The sequence below is a fragment of the Centruroides sculpturatus genome, unplaced genomic scaffold (genome assembly GCF_000671375.1).
Source record: "Centruroides sculpturatus isolate CEXI.00-Female unplaced genomic scaffold, Cexi_2.0 scaffold94, whole genome shotgun sequence".
Classification (NCBI taxonomy): domain Eukaryota; kingdom Metazoa; phylum Arthropoda; class Arachnida; order Scorpiones; family Buthidae; genus Centruroides; species Centruroides sculpturatus.
In genome coordinates, this window is record NW_019384400.1 from 756,630 (window position 1) to 782,622 (window position 25,993).

General features: G+C 27.8%; 1 protein-coding gene across 2 annotated transcripts in view; it reads right to left on the reverse strand.

Annotated features, from left to right (window-relative positions):
- The window catches only part of LOC111618628 (pikachurin-like), a 68,518-nt gene that overhangs the window by 14,339 nt on the left and 28,186 nt on the right, over nucleotides 1–25,993 (reverse strand). The window contains exons 2-5 of one of the 2 annotated variants that reach the window (XM_023360182.1): nucleotides 19,682–19,798; nucleotides 7,321–7,686; nucleotides 7,036–7,237; nucleotides 5,638–5,782 (exon numbers count right to left, since the gene is read on the reverse strand). In XM_023360182.1, coding sequence (XP_023215950.1) covers nucleotides 5,638–5,782; nucleotides 7,036–7,237; nucleotides 7,321–7,686; nucleotides 19,682–19,798 — 830 coding nt within the window. Of the gene's footprint in view, nucleotides 1–2,521; nucleotides 2,667–3,919; nucleotides 4,122–4,204; nucleotides 4,647–5,637; nucleotides 5,783–7,035; nucleotides 7,238–7,320; nucleotides 7,687–19,681; nucleotides 19,799–25,993 lie in introns of those variants that run through there. The other variant, XM_023360183.1, reaches the window with a different exon arrangement.

The window sequence follows — 25,993 nt, forward strand, 5'->3', positions numbered from 1 at the left end:
AAATTATTTCCTAATTCGACTGTTTTAAAACTTAATTATTATTTTCAGTATTATTTAACAATAAAAAGTTGTAAAATATGATTTTAAAAAGTACATAATAAAATATTTAAAAATTATTTCCTTTGATGTGATATTTAATTAGCAATCAATGGCACTATTGTTAATTTTATAGATATGTTATCAACAAAAACAAATTAAATTAAATGCAATTTAGCTTATTAAATTGATCTATAATTTAAAAAATAATGATTATATATTTGTTTCAATAAAAACTAAACAAAAATAGCATTTAAAATTAATTTACCAAAATTAAAGCATTAATCTAAAACAAATTATTAATTTCTCTTTTTATTTTTGGTGACAGAAATTACATTAATTCATTACAAAAAAAAACTTCCGTAACTCAAAATATTCAATATTCATTTTCAAAACAACAATTCTAATAAATTTCAACATTCTTTTGAAAATTTATTCAAATCAAATAGAATTTAAATTATAAAACAGAACTGAATGTTTGAATTTACCAGAAAATTCTACAAATGAAAGCTTTAATTTTAAAAGTGTCAATTAGAAACCAATAAAAATTTGTATTAATTTAATTTCAAATATAAATTAGATTTATTGTTCATTTAAAAAATTTTAGAATGTTTAATTTAGCTTTCTTAATACAATTTATCGTGTCTACATAAAAAAATAATAAAAAAACTTTAATTTTTTTTTATTCTTTCCACCTTGTGGGTGCTACGAGAGCTTTTTTTTCAAGCCTGTCAAAGGTTCAGCAGACTGACAATGCCAGGTGGTGAGAAGAAGATCCAACATATCCAGAACAGACCATCCTACAAAAAATCTCTGGTGTTTTTCAACCCTTCTGGATTCAATCATGGGTTGCCAGAGTGACAGTCTGATGCATTAACCACTTTACCATCCAGCAGACAGCATTCTTCGTTAGAAGCTCATAAAATCAATTACAGGTTAAAGCCCAAAAAATCTATTAATCAAAACATATTTTTAGGATTGAATCCTTAAAATCATTCCTAAAATATGGTAACCATTCCAAAATCAGTTTTAACTGTTTACAAAATAATCTTAAAAATATAAGTAATTGATTTTTGGACTATCCTCTATATTTAAGCTGGAGCAGTTATTCTAAACACATGATAACTGATCTTACAAATTATTTTTGTGAATCTATGATAAAGACAATTTAATATAATATTAAATATATTATATTGAACAATTTTGACTTTGTAATTAATAGTTGATTATTTCATTAATAGACTTTGCATTGTGTTTAGGTTATTTAAAACGGTCAACTTCATTTTCATTAATTCTGTAAAGAGAGAAAAGTATAGTAATTGAATATCAGCAACATTAGAATGTTGATATTCAATTAATTAGAATGTTTACAAAATTTGGCAAGAATAATTGGATTTGCAATTTTTTCAATTAATTAACACCGTGGAGTTGTGTCGTAAGCTGATTGGGCTGCAATTTGAGAAAATTTGTAGACCTATAAATTCCCATTGTCGTCCGTCCATCCTTCTGTCTTTTCTTAATCTCGAGAACGGAATTAGATAGATGAAATCTGAGACCAGATACGGAAACCTTAGGGGCAGGAGGCCCCAATTGACTATACATGAATTTCCAGTTTGCAACAGAAATCGTGTTATTTCAAAAGTTTCCCCCTGAAAGCAGTTAATAGATGATTGGCACAACTATTATAAAAGGAAAAGTATGATATACAGGGACAAGATATACTAATTTGAGATGGAGAGCAAATATTTTAAATAAAATTAATTAAAAATTGCAGCCCGGCATTGTGACAATCTCACAATAAATAATTACTCATTTTATTCACTAAAAATCTACACATTCAAAGTCGTGTACAAATTTTACAAGTCTATGTAATTCTATACAAACTTTACATATTTATAATCATTTCATACAAAATGATTATAAATCTATAAACAACTCCAAACAAGTAATCAGTTACAGATTAAACATCATTTATTGTTTTATTTAATTAAGCATTTGATTGGAACATCTAACAGACAATCCAATAAAATGCTTAATTAAATAAAACAATAAATAATCTTTATATAATATAATTCTTGGATTAGCATGTATAAAAATTTGCAATTTATATATATTATATGATAATTTAGTTCTTTCTCTGTATTAAGAATTTTAACTATTTGATATAAACTAGAACCAGATGGCTGAGACAGCAAAAGTGTCTGCATGCCGGTCTGAGGTATTCAGATTTGAATCTGTATCTAGCTCACAGGTATTTTTAATGGATGATATAACCTGGTTACGTCAAGTTCCATCTCTCACCATCTATCCAGCTCTTTTGCAAGCATAGCCAAACTCAAAGGATAAGAAATAAATATCCTCTTAATGCTTTTTTTACACAGAATTTAAAAAAATGACTATGCCTTAATGTAATATATTCCAAATTAATTTATCAGTTATAATTAAAACAAAAAGCAAGTTAATACTGTTTAAAAAATTTTCTTACCCTCGATCGTCCCTGAATCTGCTTTCCATTATTTAACTGCATCCAAGCATCCCATCCATCTCTAAATATGGAAAGCATATTCCAAGAATGAAGTACGACTGGTTGGTCACTTTTTAAAATACCTTCACCCATACCACAGTCAAATCTGGAGTAAAATAAATTTATAGATTTAATAATTTGATTATTTTATTAATTGGTATATAGTAAAATCAACAGTAAAGCAATAGAACTTCATCTTTTGTAGTTTATTAATATATAAAGATACATCAGTATAGATAAAAACTGATAGATGTATTTTTCAAATAATATTGGAAGTAATTGCTATATATGATCAACTGCTATTACTACACATTTTACTTGTATTATCTGTGATCTTTTGATTCTAATGGAATTTTGTTTTTGCAAATTGTGGCAAACACAATTATACAATTTTATCCAACAATTAAGATATTAAAGATGCTATGTTCTTAATATCTTGGCAGGATAACCATCATTGCAATGTACACAATTTAGGTGACGTTTCATGAAAATCTTTAACAGTATATTGATACAATAAACAGTTTGTATAATTTCACTCACTGAACATTCTATCAATGAAGTGGAACTGATGATTAAATGAATCCAAGTATGAATGAATTCAAACAAAAAAACAAGGAAAAACAATTCTATAGTTTCTGATGTACAGGTACTTTTCTGGTCTTAGATGCTTGTCCATTGAAAGAGATATTGCTGCAGCAATATCTCTTTCAATGGACAAGATCAAAAGTGAAGAAAGTCTCTTGACGTGTTGATCAGAGGTAGTTTAACTTTAAAAATGATCATTCTGTGGATGCAACAGATACTAGTACAATTACATTTTCAATAATTATCGTTTTGATGATTTAAATACTGAAATGTACTACCAAATTTGGGGAATTCTCTGAAAATGCGAGCCCCTAGACGTAAATTTTTTTGCCAACTGCAGGACCAGCTCTGCAGAGAATTTTAAGAGCAATGAAAATAGATCCTTCATAAGTAGTGAGTTTTCCTCATCCTTCATAGAATCAATGAAGGAAGCTAAACATGAATATCTTAAAATAATCATCAAAATGCCTATTCTTTATCCATGCAATATACTTAGATTGAAACTGGGTAGAAAATATCTCTGTATCCTTTGATGATTGATCATTATTAATGAAATTGACTAAGAAAAAGAAATGCAACCGTGTCTGACAACCGCATTTTTACAAAAAAAGTTTGAGAAATAGAGCTGGTGTGATACAATCTAACAACTTAAGACAGAGGTCCAAGTTCCTTCTAAAATGGGTCGATTTTTTTTTTGAAAGATCAATACTTTTAGAGATTTTTCTGGTGGTTTTTTATTGTATAATCGAATGCTAAAGATAAAAATAAACTCACCTGAATTCCACAAAACCTTTATTTAATACAATTGCTATATAATCTCCCTGCAAATTTGATTTTTCTCCACTGTACATAAGAATACCTTCGTAACTTTCCGGACGAAACTCGATCGTAACTTGCATGGATTTATAAGCTTCCCTCAATACTGGTAAAATCAAATAGGAGCCGTTTTTAAATCTTGGATAACGAGGTTCTAGCGCTAAAATAATAAATACATTTTATTGTTATTCCCACAAATTAATGTTTAAATTACAATTTGTATGGAAATCATTACAAACTCACGTTGTTCGCAATACGTTCCACCTCTTCCCAATGGACATCTACATCTTCCTGTACCTTGAACTTCATCTTGAATGCATATACCACCCGATTCACATAGAAGAATGTCACAAGAACGTCTCGTGCTGGGAGTAGTCACTGATAAAGTATTCATGGGTTGATAAGGATCTTCGATTCGATGCCCACTTCTCTTTTTTCCATCCAGATGATTCACATCAAAAAATATGTGAACGTCATTGCTATCATCAATGTCCTCATTTTGATATGGACGGTAATATATATCTTTTTCATCAGATACAGGTTTTTCATTCTGTAATTGGTCAGCACTGGATGTTGTCAATTTTCTACCTCCTCTTGAATTTCCAATTTCTACAAAAATATTTATTTTCTTATGCAATAATTAAATGGATAAACAAATATTCAAAGTGTAAATTAAATATTCATTCAAAGCGTGTTTCGATTTCCAATGGGAATGACTTCGATGGCAAAGAATTTGGGTTCTACTCTCATCTGCAGCCATTTGAGATTTATACACTAATTTACACTTTGATATTTATTAATCTGTAAGATATAATTACGTATTGATAATTGAAAAGCTATGGAATTTAAAGAATTTAAGCGCTAAGACACAAAATTTTCATAAAATTATCCAATTTTTGTCACCCGTAATCAATTCTACTTGTTAATCATTTGATTTCCATAAAATACTATACTTTTTTTCCCATAGTTCTACTGGATACAGCGCCAATTTTTACCTGGTGTCATTTTCAGAAACTGATTTATTTCTTGCATAATCCTCTTCTCTACTGAACTTAATAACCAAATTTGAAAACATTTCATTCAATAAATATATATTTAGTAGAAAAACTTGAATTGTCAAATTTCGATAGAACACGAATTAGAGAATTAGGTAATAAATCCTAATAATTATTATAATTTATGTAAATTACTATTGAGTTTATGCTTAAGTAACTATACTATTTACCGTAATTAACTTATTACATTAATATACATATTTATATAGTTACTTAACTATAATANGAATTCATATAAAACGAAATAACAACAATGATAATTTAGTTCTTTCTCTGTATTAAGAATTTTAACTATTTGATATAAACTAGAACCAGATGGCTGAGACAGCAAAAGTGTCTGCATGCCGGTCTGAGGTATTCAGATTTGAATCTGTATCTAGCTCACAGGTATTTTTAATGGATGATATAACCTGGTTACGTCAAGTTCCATCTCTCACCATCTATCCAGCTCTTTTGCAAGCATAGCCAAACTCAAAGGATAAGAAATAAATATCCTCTTAATGCTTTTTTTACACAGAATTTAAAAAAATGACTATGCCTTAATGTAATATATTCCAAATTAATTTATCAGTTATAATTAAAACAAAAAGCAAGTTAATACTGTTTAAAAAATTTTCTTACCCTCGATCGTCCCTGAATCTGCTTTCCATTATTTAACTGCATCCAAGCATCCCATCCATCTCTAAATATGGAAAGCATATTCCAAGAATGAAGTACGACTGGTTGGTCACTTTTTAAAATACCTTCACCCATACCACAGTCAAATCTGGAGTAAAATAAATTTATAGATTTAATAATTTGATTATTTTATTAATTGGTATATAGTAAAATCAACAGTAAAGCAATAGAACTTCATCTTTTGTAGTTTATTAATATATAAAGATACATCAGTATAGATAAAAACTGATAGATGTATTTTTCAAATAATATTGGAAGTAATTGCTATATATGATCAACTGCTATTACTACACATTTTACTTGTATTATCTGTGATCTTTTGATTCTAATGGAATTTTGTTTTTGCAAATTGTGGCAAACACAATTATACAATTTTATCCAACAATTAAGATATTAAAGATGCTATGTTCTTAATATCTTGGCAGGATAACCATCATTGCAATGTACACAATTTAGGTGACGTTTCATGAAAATCTTTAACAGTATATTGATACAATAAACAGTTTGTATAATTTCACTCACTGAACATTCTATCAATGAAGTGGAACTGATGATTAAATGAATCCAAGTATGAATGAATTCAAACAAAAAAACAAGGAAAAACAATTCTATAGTTTCTGATGTACAGGTACTTTTCTGGTCTTAGATGCTTGTCCATTGAAAGAGATATTGCTGCAGCAATATCTCTTTCAATGGACAAGATCAAAAGTGAAGAAAGTCTCTTGACGTGTTGATCAGAGGTAGTTTAACTTTAAAAATGATCATTCTGTGGATGCAACAGATACTAGTACAATTACATTTTCAATAATTATCGTTTTGATGATTTAAATACTGAAATGTACTACCAAATTTGGGGAATTCTCTGAAAATGCGAGCCCCTAGACGTAAATTTTTTTGCCAACTGCAGGACCAGCTCTGCAGAGAATTTTAAGAGCAATGAAAATAGATCCTTCATAAGTAGTGAGTTTTCCTCATCCTTCATAGAATCAATGAAGGAAGCTAAACATGAATATCTTAAAATAATCATCAAAATGCCTATTCTTTATCCATGCAATATACTTAGATTGAAACTGGGTAGAAAATATCTCTGTATCCTTTGATGATTGATCATTATTAATGAAATTGACTAAGAAAAAGAAATGCAACCGTGTCTGACAACCGCATTTTTACAAAAAAAGTTTGAGAAATAGAGCTGGTGTGATACAATCTAACAACTTAAGACAGAGGTCCAAGTTCCTTCTAAAATGGGTCGATTTTTTTTTTGAAAGATCAATACTTTTAGAGATTTTTCTGGTGGTTTTTTATTGTATAATCGAATGCTAAAGATAAAAATAAACTCACCTGAATTCCACAAAACCTTTATTTAATACAATTGCTATATAATCTCCCTGCAAATTTGATTTTTCTCCACTGTACATAAGAATACCTTCGTAACTTTCCGGACGAAACTCGATCGTAACTTGCATGGATTTATAAGCTTCCCTCAATACTGGTAAAATCAAATAGGAGCCGTTTTTAAATCTTGGATAACGAGGTTCTAGCGCTAAAATAATAAATACATTTTATTGTTATTCCCACAAATTAATGTTTAAATTACAATTTGTATGGAAATCATTACAAACTCACGTTGTTCGCAATACGTTCCACCTCTTCCCAATGGACATCTACATCTTCCTGTACCTTGAACTTCATCTTGAATGCATATACCACCCGATTCACATAGAAGAATGTCACAAGAACGTCTCGTGCTGGGAGTAGTCACTGATAAAGTATTCATGGGTTGATAAGGATCTTCGATTCGATGCCCACTTCTCTTTTTTCCATCCAGATGATTCACATCAAAAAATATGTGAACGTCATTGCTATCATCAATGTCCTCATTTTGATATGGACGGTAATATATATCTTTTTCATCAGATACAGGTTTTTCATTCTGTAATTGGTCAGCACTGGATGTTGTCAATTTTCTACCTCCTCTTGAATTTCCAATTTCTACAAAAATATTTATTTTCTTATGCAATAATTAAATGGATAAACAAATATTCAAAGTGTAAATTAAATATTCATTCAAAGCGTGTTTCGATTTCCAATGGGAATGACTTCGATGGCAAAGAATTTGGGTTCTACTCTCATCTGCAGCCATTTGAGATTTATACACTAATTTACACTTTGATATTTATTAATCTGTAAGATATAATTACGTATTGATAATTGAAAAGCTATGGAATTTAAAGAATTTAAGCGCTAAGACACAAAATTTTCATAAAATTATCCAATTTTTGTCACCCGTAATCAATTCTACTTGTTAATCATTTGATTTCCATAAAATACTATACTTTTTTCCCATAGTTCTACTGGATACAGCGCCAATTTTTACCTGGTGTCATTTTCAGAAACTGATTTATTTCTTGCATAATCCTCTTCTCTACTGAACTTAATAACCAAATTTGAAAACATTTCATTCAATAAATATATATTTAGTAGAAAAACTTGAATTGTCAAATTTCGATAGAACACGAATTAGAGAATTAGGTAATAAATCCTAATAATTATTATAATTTATGTAAATTACTATTGAGTTTATGCTTAAGTAACTATAGTATTTACCGTAATTAACTTATTACATTAATATACATATTTATATAGTTACTTAACTATAATATAAGACCCATATAAGCTAACAATATCGGATACATTCACTAATGACAGTGGAACGTCAATTTACTAAATTTTCAGCAGATTTTAGTACTGTTTTAATAACTTTTCTATGTTAAAAGGAGTTAAATTTCGGTTTAGTATGAAAATTTCATTTACATTTCCATTTTTAATAACGTATTCTTGAATTATTTGCGTCTACACATAGAAGAAAATCATGATGTATGGTAATTGTAGTATAGTCGACCCTCCTTATAACACTGTTGATTATTCCGTTTTATATGAATTCCATGTTGTAGGAGTCACTTAGATTTTACAAATACGTGAGCAGTTCACAGCCCTGCACATGTATTTGTAAAATCTAAGTGACTTTTACAACATAGAATTCATATAAAACGGAATAACAACAGTGTTATAGGGGGGTCGACTGTATTTGCACAGAGTGACTACTAGAGATGGTCTTAATCAATATGAACGATCCTTCGATTTTCTTTCTTTTTTACCTCTTTGGATCTGATGTTACAAGATCAGACTTCCTTGTATCGATCGAGTGATGACAATCGATTCAAATAAAAGCTCAAATTAGGCACATTGTTTCTCTTTGTCTTTGTAAGTTGTTTCATTAAATCGGATTAGAATCACCCGTTCGATTGTTTTAGATGAAAATAATTTAGTCGAATGGAGATCATCTAATCGATTGTAACGAATACAACGATCGAAATTAACAATTATTGATGATACAGCAAAGGATCTATCGTGATATCCACGAGTCTTCAACTTTAGATTTTAGTAATTATTCCAATAATACTTGAAATATTTGGTATTAAAACTGTTCTATTAATGAATAAGATGAATATTTTTGAAATGTTCAATAGTTTAGAACAGGTTCTGTGTTATATACGTGTAAAGAACAAACTGTATGCTGAAGATACATACAGAATCGAGTATATATAAAGCGCTTTGTAATAATGAACTCTCAAGAAAGTATACATTGTGACAAAGGATTTTGTCAAGTTGTCATCGAAAGAAATCCTTAAGACATTTTATGAAAGATTTTGATCACATTTATCACGCTTTATCTCCTTGTCACTCGAGAGTAGTGTCTAGCTATTCTTCGGTAACCAAGATATATAATTTCTTTTTTTTTTTTCTCTTCCTCCCTTCTCGAAACGATAACTATCCGGAATCACTCATCTTGCTAATGGTTACTTAATGGGTTGGAATATCAGCTCGAAGGATAAGACAATTAGCTGTGGCCATAATTGACAATTAACAGCTGTAAGCATTCTCGATATCGAAGGAAACCGATATTGATAGTTACCATTTGGTTGGAAGAAAGAAATGACTAAGCTGCAATTCTTTGAAACACTTAGTCATTATCATCAACATGAAAATAATATCAATATAAAGAAGTTATAGATTTACATTAATCATAATTCTAAAAAGTTTTTCTTCTTCGTATTTGATTTCTAAAGAATTTTCTGTAACGTGGCATTCAGTATTGTATCTTTTTTGAAGTTTTCAAATGCCTTTTTACTATAAAATACTTGAAAAATAGACTTAGTGAAGCTTTTTCTATAAGAAAAACACACATTTCCTTTGAAGAAACTATAAAAAAAACATAATTCAAGTAAATCTAAAGCTATTCCTAGTTAGCATCTATAATTATTTCCAAGGAGGATTAATTGATAAATGAACTATAGCTATTCTTAATTAATGCTTAAATATTTCTAATAGCAACAGTATAGTACAACCAAAACTATTCTTGTAATGAATACAGCTATTTCTAACTAGTGTTAGAAGAAAAATAGAATTCTCTCTCTCTTGTTAGCATGCAGAAAGAAAAGTACATTATATATATTTTTTTTCTTTAAATGACCTTACATTCTTAAAAGTTTCTGCGGTTATTATGTAGAAAAAAATTGCCTTGTATCTCTGGTACAAATGACAAGAGATGAGTCAATACTTAACGAGTTGGGATAATCGTTTTATTCAGTCAAAGAGGATGTGTGACCTTTGACATAAGCCACAGATTCCGTTTTGGATAATAAAACTATAGGCTTATTCTACCATAAAAAGTCAGAGTTTTCCATCATTAAATCACTCAAATAACCGTTATAAATGTATTTTAATAATTAAAAATACGCAATTTTATAATGGCAATTGTCAACATTTTGTACCAAATGAATTCGTTTTAACGAGAAGACGTCGGAGAATTTGTGGAAAATGATTCGGTATTATGTTATAAAATATCCTTTTGTAATTAGTTTCGTTAACTAAATTTACAAATATATTGTCTCTATTTGGAATTTAATCCAACCGTACTAAATATATTGAATTACTGTAGCTTTGTAATCCAACAATTATGTTGTGCAATTAGTTATAAGCTAATCTCTCGACTGTAACTAGTCGATTCGAAATGGTCACTTCTGCAATTCATACTCTCCGCTCTACCAGCAAAATCTACCCACTTTAAATATGCTCTTTATGAAATTATAATAGCTTAAGTAATACCGTAAATATTAATGAAAATATTGGCTTGTTATGTACGGTATAATAAAGACATCGTACCATAATGTTCAGTACTGTATTGTTATAAACACTTATAGGACAATAGAAAGCATTGATATGTTACTTAACTGTATACAATAGAAGTCATTGATGTGTTATAGATGATCGATGCGATTTAATAGAAGATATTGATGCGATTTATGCTATAATGGAAGGCTATTGTACCGTATAATGGATTATATTTGTTAAAATACAGTCGACCCCCCTATAACACTGTTCATTATTCCGTTTTTTATGAATTTTTATGTTGTACGAGTCACTTAGATTTTACAAATAGGTGAGCCGTTCACAGCCCAGAACACTTATTTGTAAAATCTAAGTGACTCGTACAACATGGAATTCATATAAAACGAAATAATCAACAGTGTTATACGTTACAGTGAAAATATTGATGAGGTATGCAAGGAAATTGCTGTGTTTTTTTTTTTTTTTTGTTTATAACTGCAAATCTAATCTTCTGGTAGTTTATTTCTCATCATATTAAATTGAACAACATTATTTTTATGTTGTAAAAGCATTTTTATAAAAAGAAATCTTTGATTACTTATCACATTATTTTTTTAATCTTTTTTCTTTTCTACAGAAAATATCGAATAAAAATACTTTACTTTCGAATGTGGAATGTATAATCATTCACGAGTTATTGAGAAAGCTTACAGATAGACATACGAACAGACACAGAACAAAGAATATTGCTCGCTTTCGACGCTATACTTTTTATTGTTTTTAGTTCACAAAGATATTTGACCAACAGACAAACAAACGTACGAAAACACACGAGCTTTACGAACGTTAAACATTTCAATAGTTTCGTTTGCCTTCAAATTTATTATTTCTTTTTAAAGATTTAAAGACCAAATTCTGGATTTGGATCGATCGGATAAAACACGGCCGAGTGACTTTAAACGATGGCAATTCATTTTGACATCCGAAAAAAACGGAAAACATCTTTATCTCGTCATCCATCAAAAAAAAAGGGTATAAATTTCGCGAATAAAATAAGAAAAAGAAAGAGAAATACACGATAAAATATTAATAAACGCGATCATGGCATAAACGAATCTTTATTTAATCCCCGATCTGACGTACAGACATACTAACGTGCCAAAAAATTGATAACGTGACGTTTTCCCGATGGAAGAGAAGATAACAAAATTCGTTTCTCGGACGAATGAATGCGAGTGTTGCTTTTCTCACCGCTCGTCTACAAAAGATTAAGACTTTTTCCTCCTTCACCCGACATTCATCAGGGATGTAATTTTTGAAATAGCATCGCAAACGATCAAATCAATGAGGTTTAATCATTAAAAAACAAAATCTAAATTTAGTTTTTCATATGAAAAACTAAAAAATATTCCTGAATAATTATCTATATTTACGATCATTTGCCTATCTCTATATATTTGTTCAGGAAATTCATGAATATAGATTAAAAATTCTGTAAATTCTCCGATGCAGAAATGACAATAGTGAATTCTTTCTGTAAAGAGAAGAACTTTTATTTCTTTAATCTAAGAAACTCGATTAAAAGTTAAACAAAAGTTGAACAATTTCAATAATCTCGTTTAAATCAGGAGCATTCATTTAATTCTTTAGTCTAGAAGACACGAATGGTCTCCGTAATTTTCGCAAGAAAACATTAACCGGCTTACGATTACATTCTTATTTCATAGAGAAGCGTTAAATGTTACGTTTCCAGACAGTTTCGTTGAAAATTATTAAAATCCTCTCAGGAAATATACTAAACTCCCACCGAGAAATGTAGATATAAATAGTAAAAGCCAGCTTCAATAACGAAAATTTTAACAGGGAGAAAGTTAAATGTATAATATAAAGTTTACATTAAATTATTCATTAGAATAACCACAGAATAATTCGTATTTATTCCGAATGAAGCGCTTGTTTGTTCGTAATAAAAAACTTTTTAACGTTGTGTTATTCGTAAAAAATACACACCCGAGTTAATATTTTTTATTTTTACTTTATAATACCTTCTAATAAAGAAGAATAAATTTAAAAATTTTAAAAAAAATAATACGTAATTCTACTACTAAATTCTCGGGAGATTACGATCTACCGGTTGATAAATGATGATTTATATGACACATTGAATTTCGCGATTTAAAAATTTAATTACTTTATAAATTTATTAATTATTATTTCAGGATATAGTATAATGTCTTCTAATTTACATTTTATTTTATTTACTGGCTATTTATTCCGGTTTCGTGAAGTATTTTTGATTGATGATTTTGTAGTAAACCATTCGACTTTTCAAACACTGTTGAGCTTCTACAAGAGTTACGATCTCGAAATTAATATTCTAATTTTCTTCTTATTGTAGGAAATTAATCATTCCAGTGCATTAACTGATAATTTATACTTTTAAAAGCTTTCGATTTAAATTTTCGTTGAAAAATTCAACCAACCATCCACATATTATACTTTTAAATTTAAGCATTAAAAAAAAAAACGATTTGTAAATTATTGCCCACATTTTTAATTTTAAAAATAATAAAATAAATAAATATTTTACATGTTTTTTAATTATATATTCAGCATTTATTTAAAATAGTGTATTTTTTTTTCTTCTAAAGTAATCGCGCTAAATTTAGTAATATGCAAATTTTAGCAGAAGAGAAAAATAAAATCATCAGATTTATTATATAATTTATATATATATATTTTAAATAAAAATAATAGAAAAATAAGACTTAATCTAAATTGCTCAGAGTAAAAAGATGGATGAATCGAAGAGGGATTCGGGGTATTCTTTTCGAATCCGTGTTTTTCATCATTAAAATTCAAATCTTGGAGAAAGAAGAAGATAACGAAAAGAAAAAAAAAAATATTATTTATTTTTATCCTTTATCTGCGTATTTTCTCTAAGTAATAATTTAACACTTGTATTGGATCAGCTTCTAGAATATCGAATAGTTATCGCTACTCTTTTTTTTCTGTTTTAATTTACCACACTTCTTATAATTTAACGTTGAAAACTACAAAAACCATTATAAATTTTACTTTTTTTCTTTCATTTTTGATGCTAAGAGGGCCTTTTTAAACGGGTTTGGCCAGGAACACAACGTGAAGTGTGGATCGATGTATGATCCTAAGACTTTTCGCTCGCTCGGATTCGATCCCGGACTCTACTGAGAAACATTACCTATTATTTTTACTAACTCTTTACATTTATTGCTTAGCAAAAAATTTATAATAATTTTACAAGCTCTTATACTTATGAAAAAGATAAAAATCCTTCAAATTCTAGTAATATATATATATCGAATATTCTTGCATATATTCGTATATTACTTAGAATGCCGGTTTTCCGAGATGATTATCCTAACTCTCTGGAGGATCCGCCATCAAATCCAAGCGAGCGACTCTAGGATTTTTCGGGATAGTTCGTCACTCCCATAGGAAACACATATATAATACAGTATATCTCTCGCTATATGTAATAACATTTATAACAGGAATATAATACGTTTAAAATTAATATTTTCGAATTTATTATTTCTCTTTTGGTGCACTTACATTCCGGGGTTTGATTTTTTTTTTATAGCGAAGTCCCGGTTGTTGCAATTCCGAAAAATGTTTGCCAGGATGGAACGTGTTTGCCTACAAGTTTTTCAATTACGTGTCAAATCCTTCTAAAGCCGAAGGAATGACTCTGGGCAACTGATAACTCCCTTCCCCCCCAAAAAATAGGTATGTTTGTATATATTTTTATCAGTATATATAATTCACTTTCTGCTGATATATAGAAATAAGCTGCCAAATATAGTTCTTAAATAGTTTATTTTTATATCTAACTTTACACAATATTCTATTATTAGTATATTGAAATATTATAAGATCAATTTTTGTATTCTCTTCTTTCTTTTATATATATTTTTTTAAAAAATTCCTGTTAAGTGATGACAAATGTTTTTATACCGAAAAAAAAGCTTTTACTTATTGTTTACGACAATGTACGTTTAATACTAGAATTTATATATATATAACAGCATATATTTGAAATTCTAGACACGAAAATTGTTTAGAAAGTGAATGTTATTTTTGATGTTTTTTTTTAAAAAAATTGCTGTATTTTTTGCAGTTTTCTTAAAGAAAGAAATGAAAACAAGCAATCGCTAAATCGATTCGATTTTTGTTCTATTCCCTTTAAGTATCCGTTTACATAATATTAAAGCCGTTACTTTTTAAATTTTATATTCTAAAAAAAAAGGAAAATAATCTTTACTAGAAATTTAAATTATTACAAGAGATAAATTATAATTTTTTTAAATTATTTTAAATATATTTAAGTGTGTATTTTCCTGGTAGAAACACGCTTTTTTATGTCGAAATCTTGTTTTAATGTTCAATGTTTCGAGTGTTCAAAAAATAACATTGCCAACTTTATTAAATTGACTTTAAATCTAATTGAAAGTATAAATATTTGCTATCCAATTTCGTACTATAGTCGATTTACTTCATTCTTCTTCTAGTAATTGCCGAGAAAATCGGATGAGAAACAACCGAAAACAATTTAAAAATACGTTTGAATTATGATATAATTTCGCTTCTATTTTCCATTATTTACTTTAAAATAAAATATATAAGCAATTTCTTATTTAGAATTAATAATCAATAACTTAAGAAAAACAGTATCATTTCCTTTCTTAAAGAAGAAATTCTTCATCTTGTTTACGAGAGAAACCATACAAAAACAATTACAAGGATAATGGAACTTATGTCGAGGAAACATTATCGGAATGACATCCTAACAGGTGGTAAACTTAACTTAAATTCTTCTAAATCAAATTATTATATAAAGAAATATATTTTATCCGAAAAAAACAGTTTCTTTTCTTCTAATTTCTTCCTTCTTGCAAAGAGGAGACTCGTTAAAATGGCAGCTTTGTTTTACTTAACTTACATGCAGATAATTAGAATTTCTTTTTTTAAACGTTTTTTAAACTGTGGGAACGTTCTGACTCACGAGTCAATAAACAGGTTTAGTTTATCTCTAGTTAAACTCAATTAATCAACCCTTTAAGGTCATCTTACTAATGGTGAATGTAGGCTAAGAGTTTTATCAATCTACACTTATATATTACTATTAAAAAACGTAGTGTGCGTGACCCATTTTTAAAGTAATCTGTCTTTTTTTTTTAAATAGAAACTTAAATAACTCTTTAATATTCTATTATATAATCGAGTCGGGGGTTAAATATGACGAGAAACGAAATCCATAAATTTAACATAAAAATTTGATTATTGAATTTCTCTTCTTCTTTCTCTAAAATAGAATCTTAAATATTTCTTTTTATCCCATTTATTATTTATAGTTTTCACTCGATAAACTATCCTCAGTTGGGCATATTTTAAAAGGATAAAACGCCATTTAAAACCTAAATGTAGTTCGTGATAAGGCTTTATTTCTAATATTTTCCTAACCTAATCACGTGATAGGGGTGCATTCCTGGAATTAAACACGTGACAGAACAGTATTTTCCTTTTTTTTTTTTTCTTAAAATGGCAGTCGATCATACACGTGAGCTTCTAGAGCATCTTCAATAAATTGAAGATGCTCTAGAAGCTCACGTGTATGATCGACAATTTTCGAGGCGATATTCTTAAGTGTATATTTTCGCATTTTTTGATAAATTATCCCATTATTTAGACGGAATAAAGTATAGAAATCTGTTTAAAGACACATTTAGAAGTAAAATTTTACATGAAAATTGACTTTCTAAGTCATATAAGTTGTATTTCCTTATATTGCGATTGTAAGGATAAATTAAGGATTATCCTTAAGAATTTTAGGATTAAATAGAGATTTATCCTATTTACTAACTAAAAACTTTCGTAAATAGCTTTAAAATTGATTATTTAATCGAGTTTCTCGTCATTAATGTATCCATTAAGTACCCATCTTCATCTTCTATCTAATTCAAAATTGAAACCTGTTAAAACATTAATATTTTTAGATTATCACCATCAAATACGAAGCACGAAGTTTAGCTCATATTTTAACAAATTTAAGCAAAATTTTGATAGATTTATTACAGGAAGAATGGCAGAAATGAAAGCAATGTATCGAGCATTAATCATCCTTTTGCTCAGTAACTGAAATGAAATATAAAAGGAAGAGAAACGAATGTCTTAAATGCATATTCATTCATCATTTATTAATATCAAGTGGAAACCCGATATTTAACGTTAAATTTCTAGTCAAATTACCATTTGAAATGCAAATGTCTTCAATACTTAAATATAAGAAGTAAAACAAACCCATCTGAGAAATGATCGTCATTAATTCCATTGTTAATATAAATTAATTGATTAATTAAAGAACAAATCAATAGAAAATTTTTTAATTAATTNATATCGCCTCGAAAATTGTCGATCATACACGTGAGCTTCTAGAGCATCTTCAATAAATTGAAGATGCTCTAGAAGCTCACGTGTATGATCGACAATTTTCGAGGCGATATTCTTAAGTGTATATTTTCGCATTTTTTGATAAATTATCCCATTATTTAGACGGAATAAAGTATAGAAATCTGTTTAAAGACACATTTAGAAGTAAAATTTTACATGAAAATTGACTTTCTAAGTCATATAAGTTGTATTTCCTTATATTGCGATTGTAAGGATAAATTAAGGATTATCCTTAAGAATTTTAGGATTAAATAGAGATTTATCCTATTTACTAACTAAAAACTTTCGTAAATAGCTTTAAAATTGATTATTTAATCGAGTTTCTCGTCATTAATGTATCCATTAAGTACCCATCTTCATCTTCTATCTAATTCAAAATTGAAACCTGTTAAAACATTAATATTTTTAGATTATCACCATCAAATACGAAGCACGAAGTTTAGCTCATATTTTAACAAATTTAAGCAAAATTTTGATAGATTTATTACAGGAAGAATGGCAGAAATGAAAGCAATGTATCGAGCATTAATCATCCTTTTGCTCAGTAACTGAAATGAAATATAAAAGGAAGAGAAACGAATGTCTTAAATGCATATTCATTCATCATTTATTAATATCAAGTGGAAACCCGATATTTAACGTTAAATTTCTAGTCAAATTACCATTTGAAATGCAAATGTCTTCAATACTTAAATATAAGAAGTAAAACAAACCCATCTGAGAAATGATCGTCATTAATTCCATTGTTAATATAAATTAATTGATTAATTAAAGAACAAATCAATAGAAAATTTTTTAATATATTTCATTCATAAAATGCTAATTCTTTTTTTTTTATTATTTAATTTTTTTCTAAAGCATCTTTAGAAAAAATCAAAGGGAGGATTGAGGATGAGGATTGAAAATTCAAATTTTCAAGAAATATCTTTAAATTATATGATTGAAAAACTATTTTAAAACATAACTCTTAAACTTTTCATTGGGTTTATCTTTGAAAAATTACTTTTTAAGCGTAAGAAATTCAAAAAGAAAGAAAGAAAAAGAAAAGTTGGGCGTAAATTCATCGATTTAATGACTTCCACACGCAAAATTTAAATTAATCATAATGGAAATAAAGTTAAAAATATGAATTTCTTTTAAAAGATAAAATAATTTTCAGAAATAAATGCATTTTAATTTGAATGAATTTAGAAAAATGGTTCGATAATATGATAAACGTTTAAAGTAATGAAAGTGGATAGTTTACATTTTAAAAAGGCGATTTTACAGGAAACAAAATCAATTTTCCATCTAAGAAAATCGCATTTTAATAGATAAAATTTGCTATTCTTTTCAAACAATAAAAGAGAGATTAAGAAACAATCACATTTATACATATTAAAGTTGCTGGTTAAATCGTTAATGTAAACGATTCGTTCCAAGAAAAATGATCCATTCTTGAAAGATCGTTGGCATTTACAGAGAAATTACGATATTAATTCTCTCTTATTAAACATGTTTAAAAGCATTTTGACATTCTATAAATTCTTCTGAAGTCCCTTCATGTATCAATAAGAAAAAAAAAAAGTTTTATTAGAAATGCACATTCCTAAGGATCCTAACATTCTTACTTCCTAATTATGTAGTTCTGGAGTCATCATCTTAGTAATTACATGAAGGAATATATTGATTTTTATCCTAAATACACTCGGTATCTTCTAAGTAAAATTTAAATTATTTCGGATAAAGTATTGTTTAAAAAATATAGTAGAAATAAAACTTTATTTTATGAAAAATAAATCATCAAAGGCAAAGATATAATAATAATAATAATAAAAGTGTTTATTTGAGGGAAACATTTTATAGTTTTTTGATGTTTTTTTATATCAAAATATTTCAATAAAACTTAAAAAAAACACTTATTTAGTTTGGCATTTTATGTTCTAATACTTGTTTTTTTATTGCTAGAAATATTGTTTAAGAGAAAGCCTCGAGAGAATTTTGTGTTAGGATCAAAGTTTCATCATTCTTAGAAAAATCAAATAAAGTGTTTCAAGTTTTCATTCGGATCATAAAAAGCAAAAGGATTCATCTTTCAATTTTTTTTTTTTCCTCTCTTTCTTTGACGCTTGTCTAATAGACTCATCAAGTTCAGCTGTTCGAGTTGAGATAATTGAGGTAGTGTCTACTTTCTTTGATACAACAAAAAAACAAGATAATACTGTTATTTTTGAACGAAAACGATCGAAATATATCTTAAAAAGTAATATTCTAAATACAGTAACAATCTAAATGAATAAAGATAAACCGAACTCGAATATATCTACTCATTAGTAAATGAACTTACCTACACAACTGTAACCATCTTCTGATAGATTGTATCCATCTCTACACGAGCACTCGTAGGTTCCATCGTGCAGATCGTAACAGAAGTGTTGACACGGACTCTCTTCTCCGCAATGACCTGCCAAAGATTAGGGAAATATCAGAATTGTCCCTCGTTAAGGTACAAGGTGTATAGAGGTGATCGGTACACTCGGAATTACAGTTACTATAACCCGTGTGTCAATTAGCATCGACTGAGAATCGCTTCGGGTGCAGGGGGTCAAAGTTGAGTAACTTTGTATCGATTTTATATAATGCTTCGCTAACAAAACGTGTACGAGTGGTGCAATTCTATGCTCCGTATGCTATTCGTAGCTATTTTAGCCGTTGGCTATTTGCTCACTATATCAAGGAATTCGATAAATAGATCCTTGTAAGAGGTGCCAGCTTGACTGACTTGTCTTTACAGTTTATTCAATACCTCAACAATTTTCCAATTCTATTTCTCGACTCAAAATCGATTTCTGTACTTAGACATTTGCGTCATTTTCCTCTAAATAAACTTTCTTCGACTCGTGACCATTATTCAATTTCAAGAAAAAAATGGTTTATATCTTCTAAACGACATAATTTTCCATCAAAAATTCCATTCCGTAATATTAAAATCAATTGATTTACGTACCTAACATCTATAAAAAACGGATTAAATAAAGGAATGACTGTGAAAAATTTCATTAATTTTTATTAAAGTATTCCTTATCGAAGTAATTTAATATAAATAATATATATTTAATGATTTTGATCGATCTGCAAAACGATTCGTGTTTTCAAACATACAATTAAAACCCTCCAAAAAAACAAAATATATTCCCAAAAATAGGGCCAAAATCTTGATTTACTCATTGCTCTGATGATAAATAATATATTTAGTATAAAAAATAACATAAAATATACCTTACAAAATTTTTATATGAACAATTTTCCTAACATGGCTGCAATTTGTAAGCAATGTGATTTCTCTGGAGAGAAGGAGTTATTATATAAAAATATCTTACTCTTAAAATACTTCACGACATTTTATTGTAAGTTCTATCACATAATATCTTACATTATTTAAAGTCGATAAATATGGAATCAATCGGTCGAGAGAATATTCCAACGAAACTAAATCTGTCGTCTCGAGAATTTTAGAATTTTTAAGATCGATTGCAGTCGAGAATCAAATTTCAATAATGTGCTCGAATTTTATATAAAAGAAACTGGATAAATGATTAAAACTTTTGCTAGAAAATGTATCTTCTTCCTCCTCTTCCCTATTTATCATTTTTCGTCTTTCTAATTACATCTTATCTATAGAAATTCTAAGTTTTCATCCATCTCGATCTTCTACTTCGAGAAGTTTATGGGCTTCCATCTTAAGAATGCTACGATCTTCTATTTTAAGAAGGTTATGAGCTTAAATCTTAAGAAAGTTGAGAGTTTCTACGTTAAGAAGATGAAGCGCATTTATCTTAAGACGTTTCTATCTTTAGAATGTCTCTTAAGAGGATTATTATAATCTTCATTCTTAAGAAGATTATGAGCCTCCAGTTTAAAAAGGTTATGAGCTTCAACTTGAGAAGGTTATGAGCTTCGATCCTAAGAAGATTATGAGCTGCCATCTTAAGAAGGTTATGAGCTAGCTTAAGAAGATTATAAGGATTCTATCTTAAGACGATTACGAGTTACCATTCTATGAAAATTATGTCTTAAAAAATTATCTTATGTGTCATTTATTTAATGATATTGTCCAGCTTTGTAAGCCAAACAATTAATTTAAGATATTGTATCTCGAGTGCCATTATAAATAGAAAAAAAAGAGAGATAAATTGAAATGAATGCAATTGTTCTATGTAAATTTATTGTCAAAATGTTGTTAATCTGATTAGAATTTGTTGTAAATCAATTGAAGATTGTTAAATCTCATAATTCATTTATGAAACGTAGAGAGGAAGTTAAATATTTTGAAACATTTCCACCGAACATCGTCTTTTGTGAAAGTCACTATTTAAACTATTAATTAATCACGATTAAAATGTTTAAATTTAAAATAATCACGGCATTTAATTTAATTCGAAAATTTAATTAAGGATAATTATTATTCTCCCTTTCCTCTGCTTATTTTCATAAATTCTATGTTAATGATACTACGAAAGAAATCCTCCAGATGCTCATTTATTTTTATTTTCTAAGAAAACTTCAATAATCCGCTCTTTAAGGGAAATAAAATGAAAATAAATGAATGGCTCTTGTAATGAATAAGTTCTTATTAATGGCAACGAGAGTTAAACGATAAAGATTCAATGAAATTGATATATTTTTTTTTATTTTCTACAATTTTACTCGTGTACGGTAGACTCCCCCCCATAACACTGTAGATAATTCCGTTTTATATGAATTCCGTGTTGTACGAGTCACTTAGATTTTACAAATAAGTGTGCCTTCACAGAGTATTTGTAAAATCTAAGTGACTCGTACAACACGGAATTCATATAACACCGAATTATCTACAGTGTTATAGGGGAGTCTAGAAAACTCTAGGATCTTATAAATTATAATTTTTCTAGAATTCTGGCTTCCAGAATTTCTAGAATCAATTCCAATTTCCAAAAATATAACTATTATTCCAAATTTACTATATACTAGGCTATACTTTTCTGAAAACTTATAGGTATAGAAGTGTTTTTATAGGTATACAATAGACTTATACAACTTACTGTATACATCAATAAGCTAATAAATTAAATAGGTTACTATATAATCTAATTCCTTTAGCTAGGGAAGTGTTAATATTGGATCAGTAGCTTACTATTTACTCAATAATCTGTTTAGTTTCGACACGATAGAACTTATCTTCGCCATTTTTTTTATACCCGTTCCTTAACACGAAATTAATAAATTAATTATTCGTTAAGTTACAACGGTAAAAAAATCATTTAAAAATTTAGATAAAGCTTTAAAATATTATATAAAAGCCATGCCAAGAAAAATATTCTAAAAAGATTTCTACAATTTCTAGAGATTGGAAATGAATAAATAAAAGGAGGGGGGGAAAATGGATTTGTTTGTCTTGTTATATTTTAAAAAATAGATTTTTTTTCCGATAGAAAAATATTGCTAGAGCAAGCATTTTCTAGATAAAAGCATCTATTGTAAAGGAAACTCGGATCGTGGCCTTAGAATAAATTATATAATCCATAAAGTCAGAAATTCCATTGAGTTAATTAACACGGAATCCATTTTTCAAAGCTAGTTTATTATATGAAAAGATTTATACACTGGACAATAAAGAAGCCAATTGATTTTTCGTTATTAATAACAATAAATCGTGGTATAAAAGTATTTTAAATAATAAAAATTCATCGTTTTGGAAAGCAATTCGAGAAACAATCGGAATATTTTAATATTCAACAATTGTATTCAACCTTATATTCTAGATCTTATCTATCGATTCGTGTAAGAAAGTAACTTTATCTATAATTAATAATAACGTCTGTTCATTGTTTTATTGTAAATCTAAGCATAAATTTTCGTAGATAGAAAGACGTAATTACAGACAATTCGGTGTTATTTGATAAGAATCTACTTACTGTATTTACTGTATTTGAAGAAGAATGGAAAATATGCAAAACAAATTAAGATTTTATCTATTAGAAAGGAAATATTACCACTTTATATATAAATTATTCTATACTTTTAAGCAATTTTCCTAACATGGCTGCAATTTGTAAGCAATGTGATTTCTCTGGAGAGAAGGAGTTACATTTAAGTGTCTGTGTGTTTATCCCATCCCGTTTTATTTATTTATTTATATAAAAAAATTAAATTAAATTAAGAATTAAAATATTAATATCTAAATAGTATAATAATAATAAAAATTTAAATATCTTTCGGATGGTTGTAATTAATTTTTCACTGATTCACTTTTTAAAAATTCTTCTTTGATAAGATCGATTGCGGTTAAGGAATAACGTGAAAGTTAAAAACACATTCGTGTCGGAATTTATTAGAAATTGTAGAAAAATAAATATAAAAAAAATACAGAAAGTAAAGTCTTCTTTCACGTAATTGCCTTACACTCATCAGTTATCGACGAATGTATTTTCGTCATATCAAAAAAAGAAATCAGCTGTCAAGTGGGTTATTATATTATCTACTGAATCCTTTTCTTTTTTAACTTAAAAAAATATATAGATAGATAAACTGATATTTTTTATAAGATAAATTAAAAATTTGGCCTGTTGGATAAGGAAAAAAAATTTTGAATTTGATATGGATATGTTCTATTGGAATGTATTTTTCTGTAATTTCAAAAAGAAATGAAGGCAATGTCTATATTTTCTTGTATAAAAAAAATAGATATTTAATATAAAAATAGAATAGAATCGATTATTCTGTCTGAAACAAGTAGATGAATAAGTTTGCTGCTATCTTCATTTTGAGTATGATAATGGAAAAAGTTCTTAAGAAAATCTTTATGAAATGAGATTCTAAGAAAGATTATTGCTTTTTATAATAAATAAATTTAAAAAATTAAATAGAAGAAACTTATATAAAGATCATTTATAAATAATTAGTAATAAATTTAACAAATTAATAACAAAAACGGAACATCAAAGAAATTTTTTTTAATGTTTTAAGCTTTTATTAATGAAATTGCAAATAAAATAAAACACCTAAAAATCCCAAAATCCGATTAAAACTCTTAAAAATTAACCTTAAATGTAATTAATTACGTAAACACGAAAAACTTTTCTTTTTTATAAACATTAAGAACTTCAAATCGAAAACATCTTTTGACTTTAGATCCAAGCATGAAATTTAATCTGACACATACGATTAAATTAAATAACGTTTACCGAAAGAGGAAAAAAATAAATAAATAAAGTTTAATTTTAAGAGAAATCGTGCTGTTAATTCCTAAAAAAAAAAAAATACAAAATATATTTATTAAATGGTCATCAATTAGAGGAATTCTTTTTGGAATCATCTCAATAAAACTGGAATCTTTTTAAGTAAGTGAAACTGTTGGGAATTCACGTCCAATTCTTGGAAGCTTGTCACGTTTTGGTATGGCAGCTCTAGCAATCGACACGAGTTCTTTCCTCTTATTCTAACACCCCTAGAGACGAAAATGTTTTCAATGCGTTTCATTGATCCTTCAATGAAGAACTAAACTGGATCGAAACAAATTGTCTAGTGTTTTTAGTAGTAGAAATGGTACAGAAACGAAACCGGTATTCTACAAAGAAAACTGTTTATACGATCATTAAATATCATCTATTAAATATTCCGAACACGAAATGTTACTTCTACGGTAACATAATGTATAATATACAGTCGAATATGAATACAACCCACTCGAATGTCAAGTGGATTGAAAATGAACTCATGCCCTACTGTCAAATGTATAACACGTGTTGTATTTAATTTAATTTCCTCTAAAAAAAAAACATACAATAGATCTCTATTACTGAAAATAAACGTAATTATTAATTGTAATAAAAGAATTTTATGAAGATTCGTATCCGGAGAGAAGAGATATAATAAATGCAAAGGGATTAATAAAACTTGATAAACAGCAGGAAAAAATAATAAGAAGAATTATTGCTTTAATTCTTCATACGATTGATGTTATTTTTTTTCTGGTTTATAATAAATGATATAAAATGATTCCTGGATGAAATCAATTGCGTATTGCTTCATTGATCTTTCCATCAATGTTAGAGAACAGATGTCATAACAGATGAAAAAGAATTTTACTTCCTTTTTTCGAAAATTATAGAAATATATCTTGATAAAAATTTGTACAAAACAGACAATTATACGTTTGTCTTTATTAAAAATAAAAATTAATGGAAGAAGAATGAGAACGGCGCTGATTTAATTCTTTTTTTTTCGCTTAAGAAATGAGTGATGAGGATGCTAATCTCTCGAGTTAGAAAGGATTGTAAGAGGAGAGAAATTAAATCATTTAATTTTGATGGAAATTAAACAAAATTACAATTAAATTCGATTGTTTCCGAATTAAATTTTGAAAATTTCTTGAATTTTTCAATGTAAATAAGGAAACGAAAAGAATAATCAAAGTAGTAGTAAACTATATTTAACTTTTGATAATTAAAAATTGGAAGAATTAATTACTAAATTTAATTATATATAAAGTTTGGAAATTAAATTGTTTTTTTTTTATTTTATTTATTATTATTTTTTTTTTGTAAAAAAAATGAGGAAAAAGGCAAATGAGCGACGTGGAGCGCGACTGAATCGCAAATCTAACATCCGGGACCTAGAC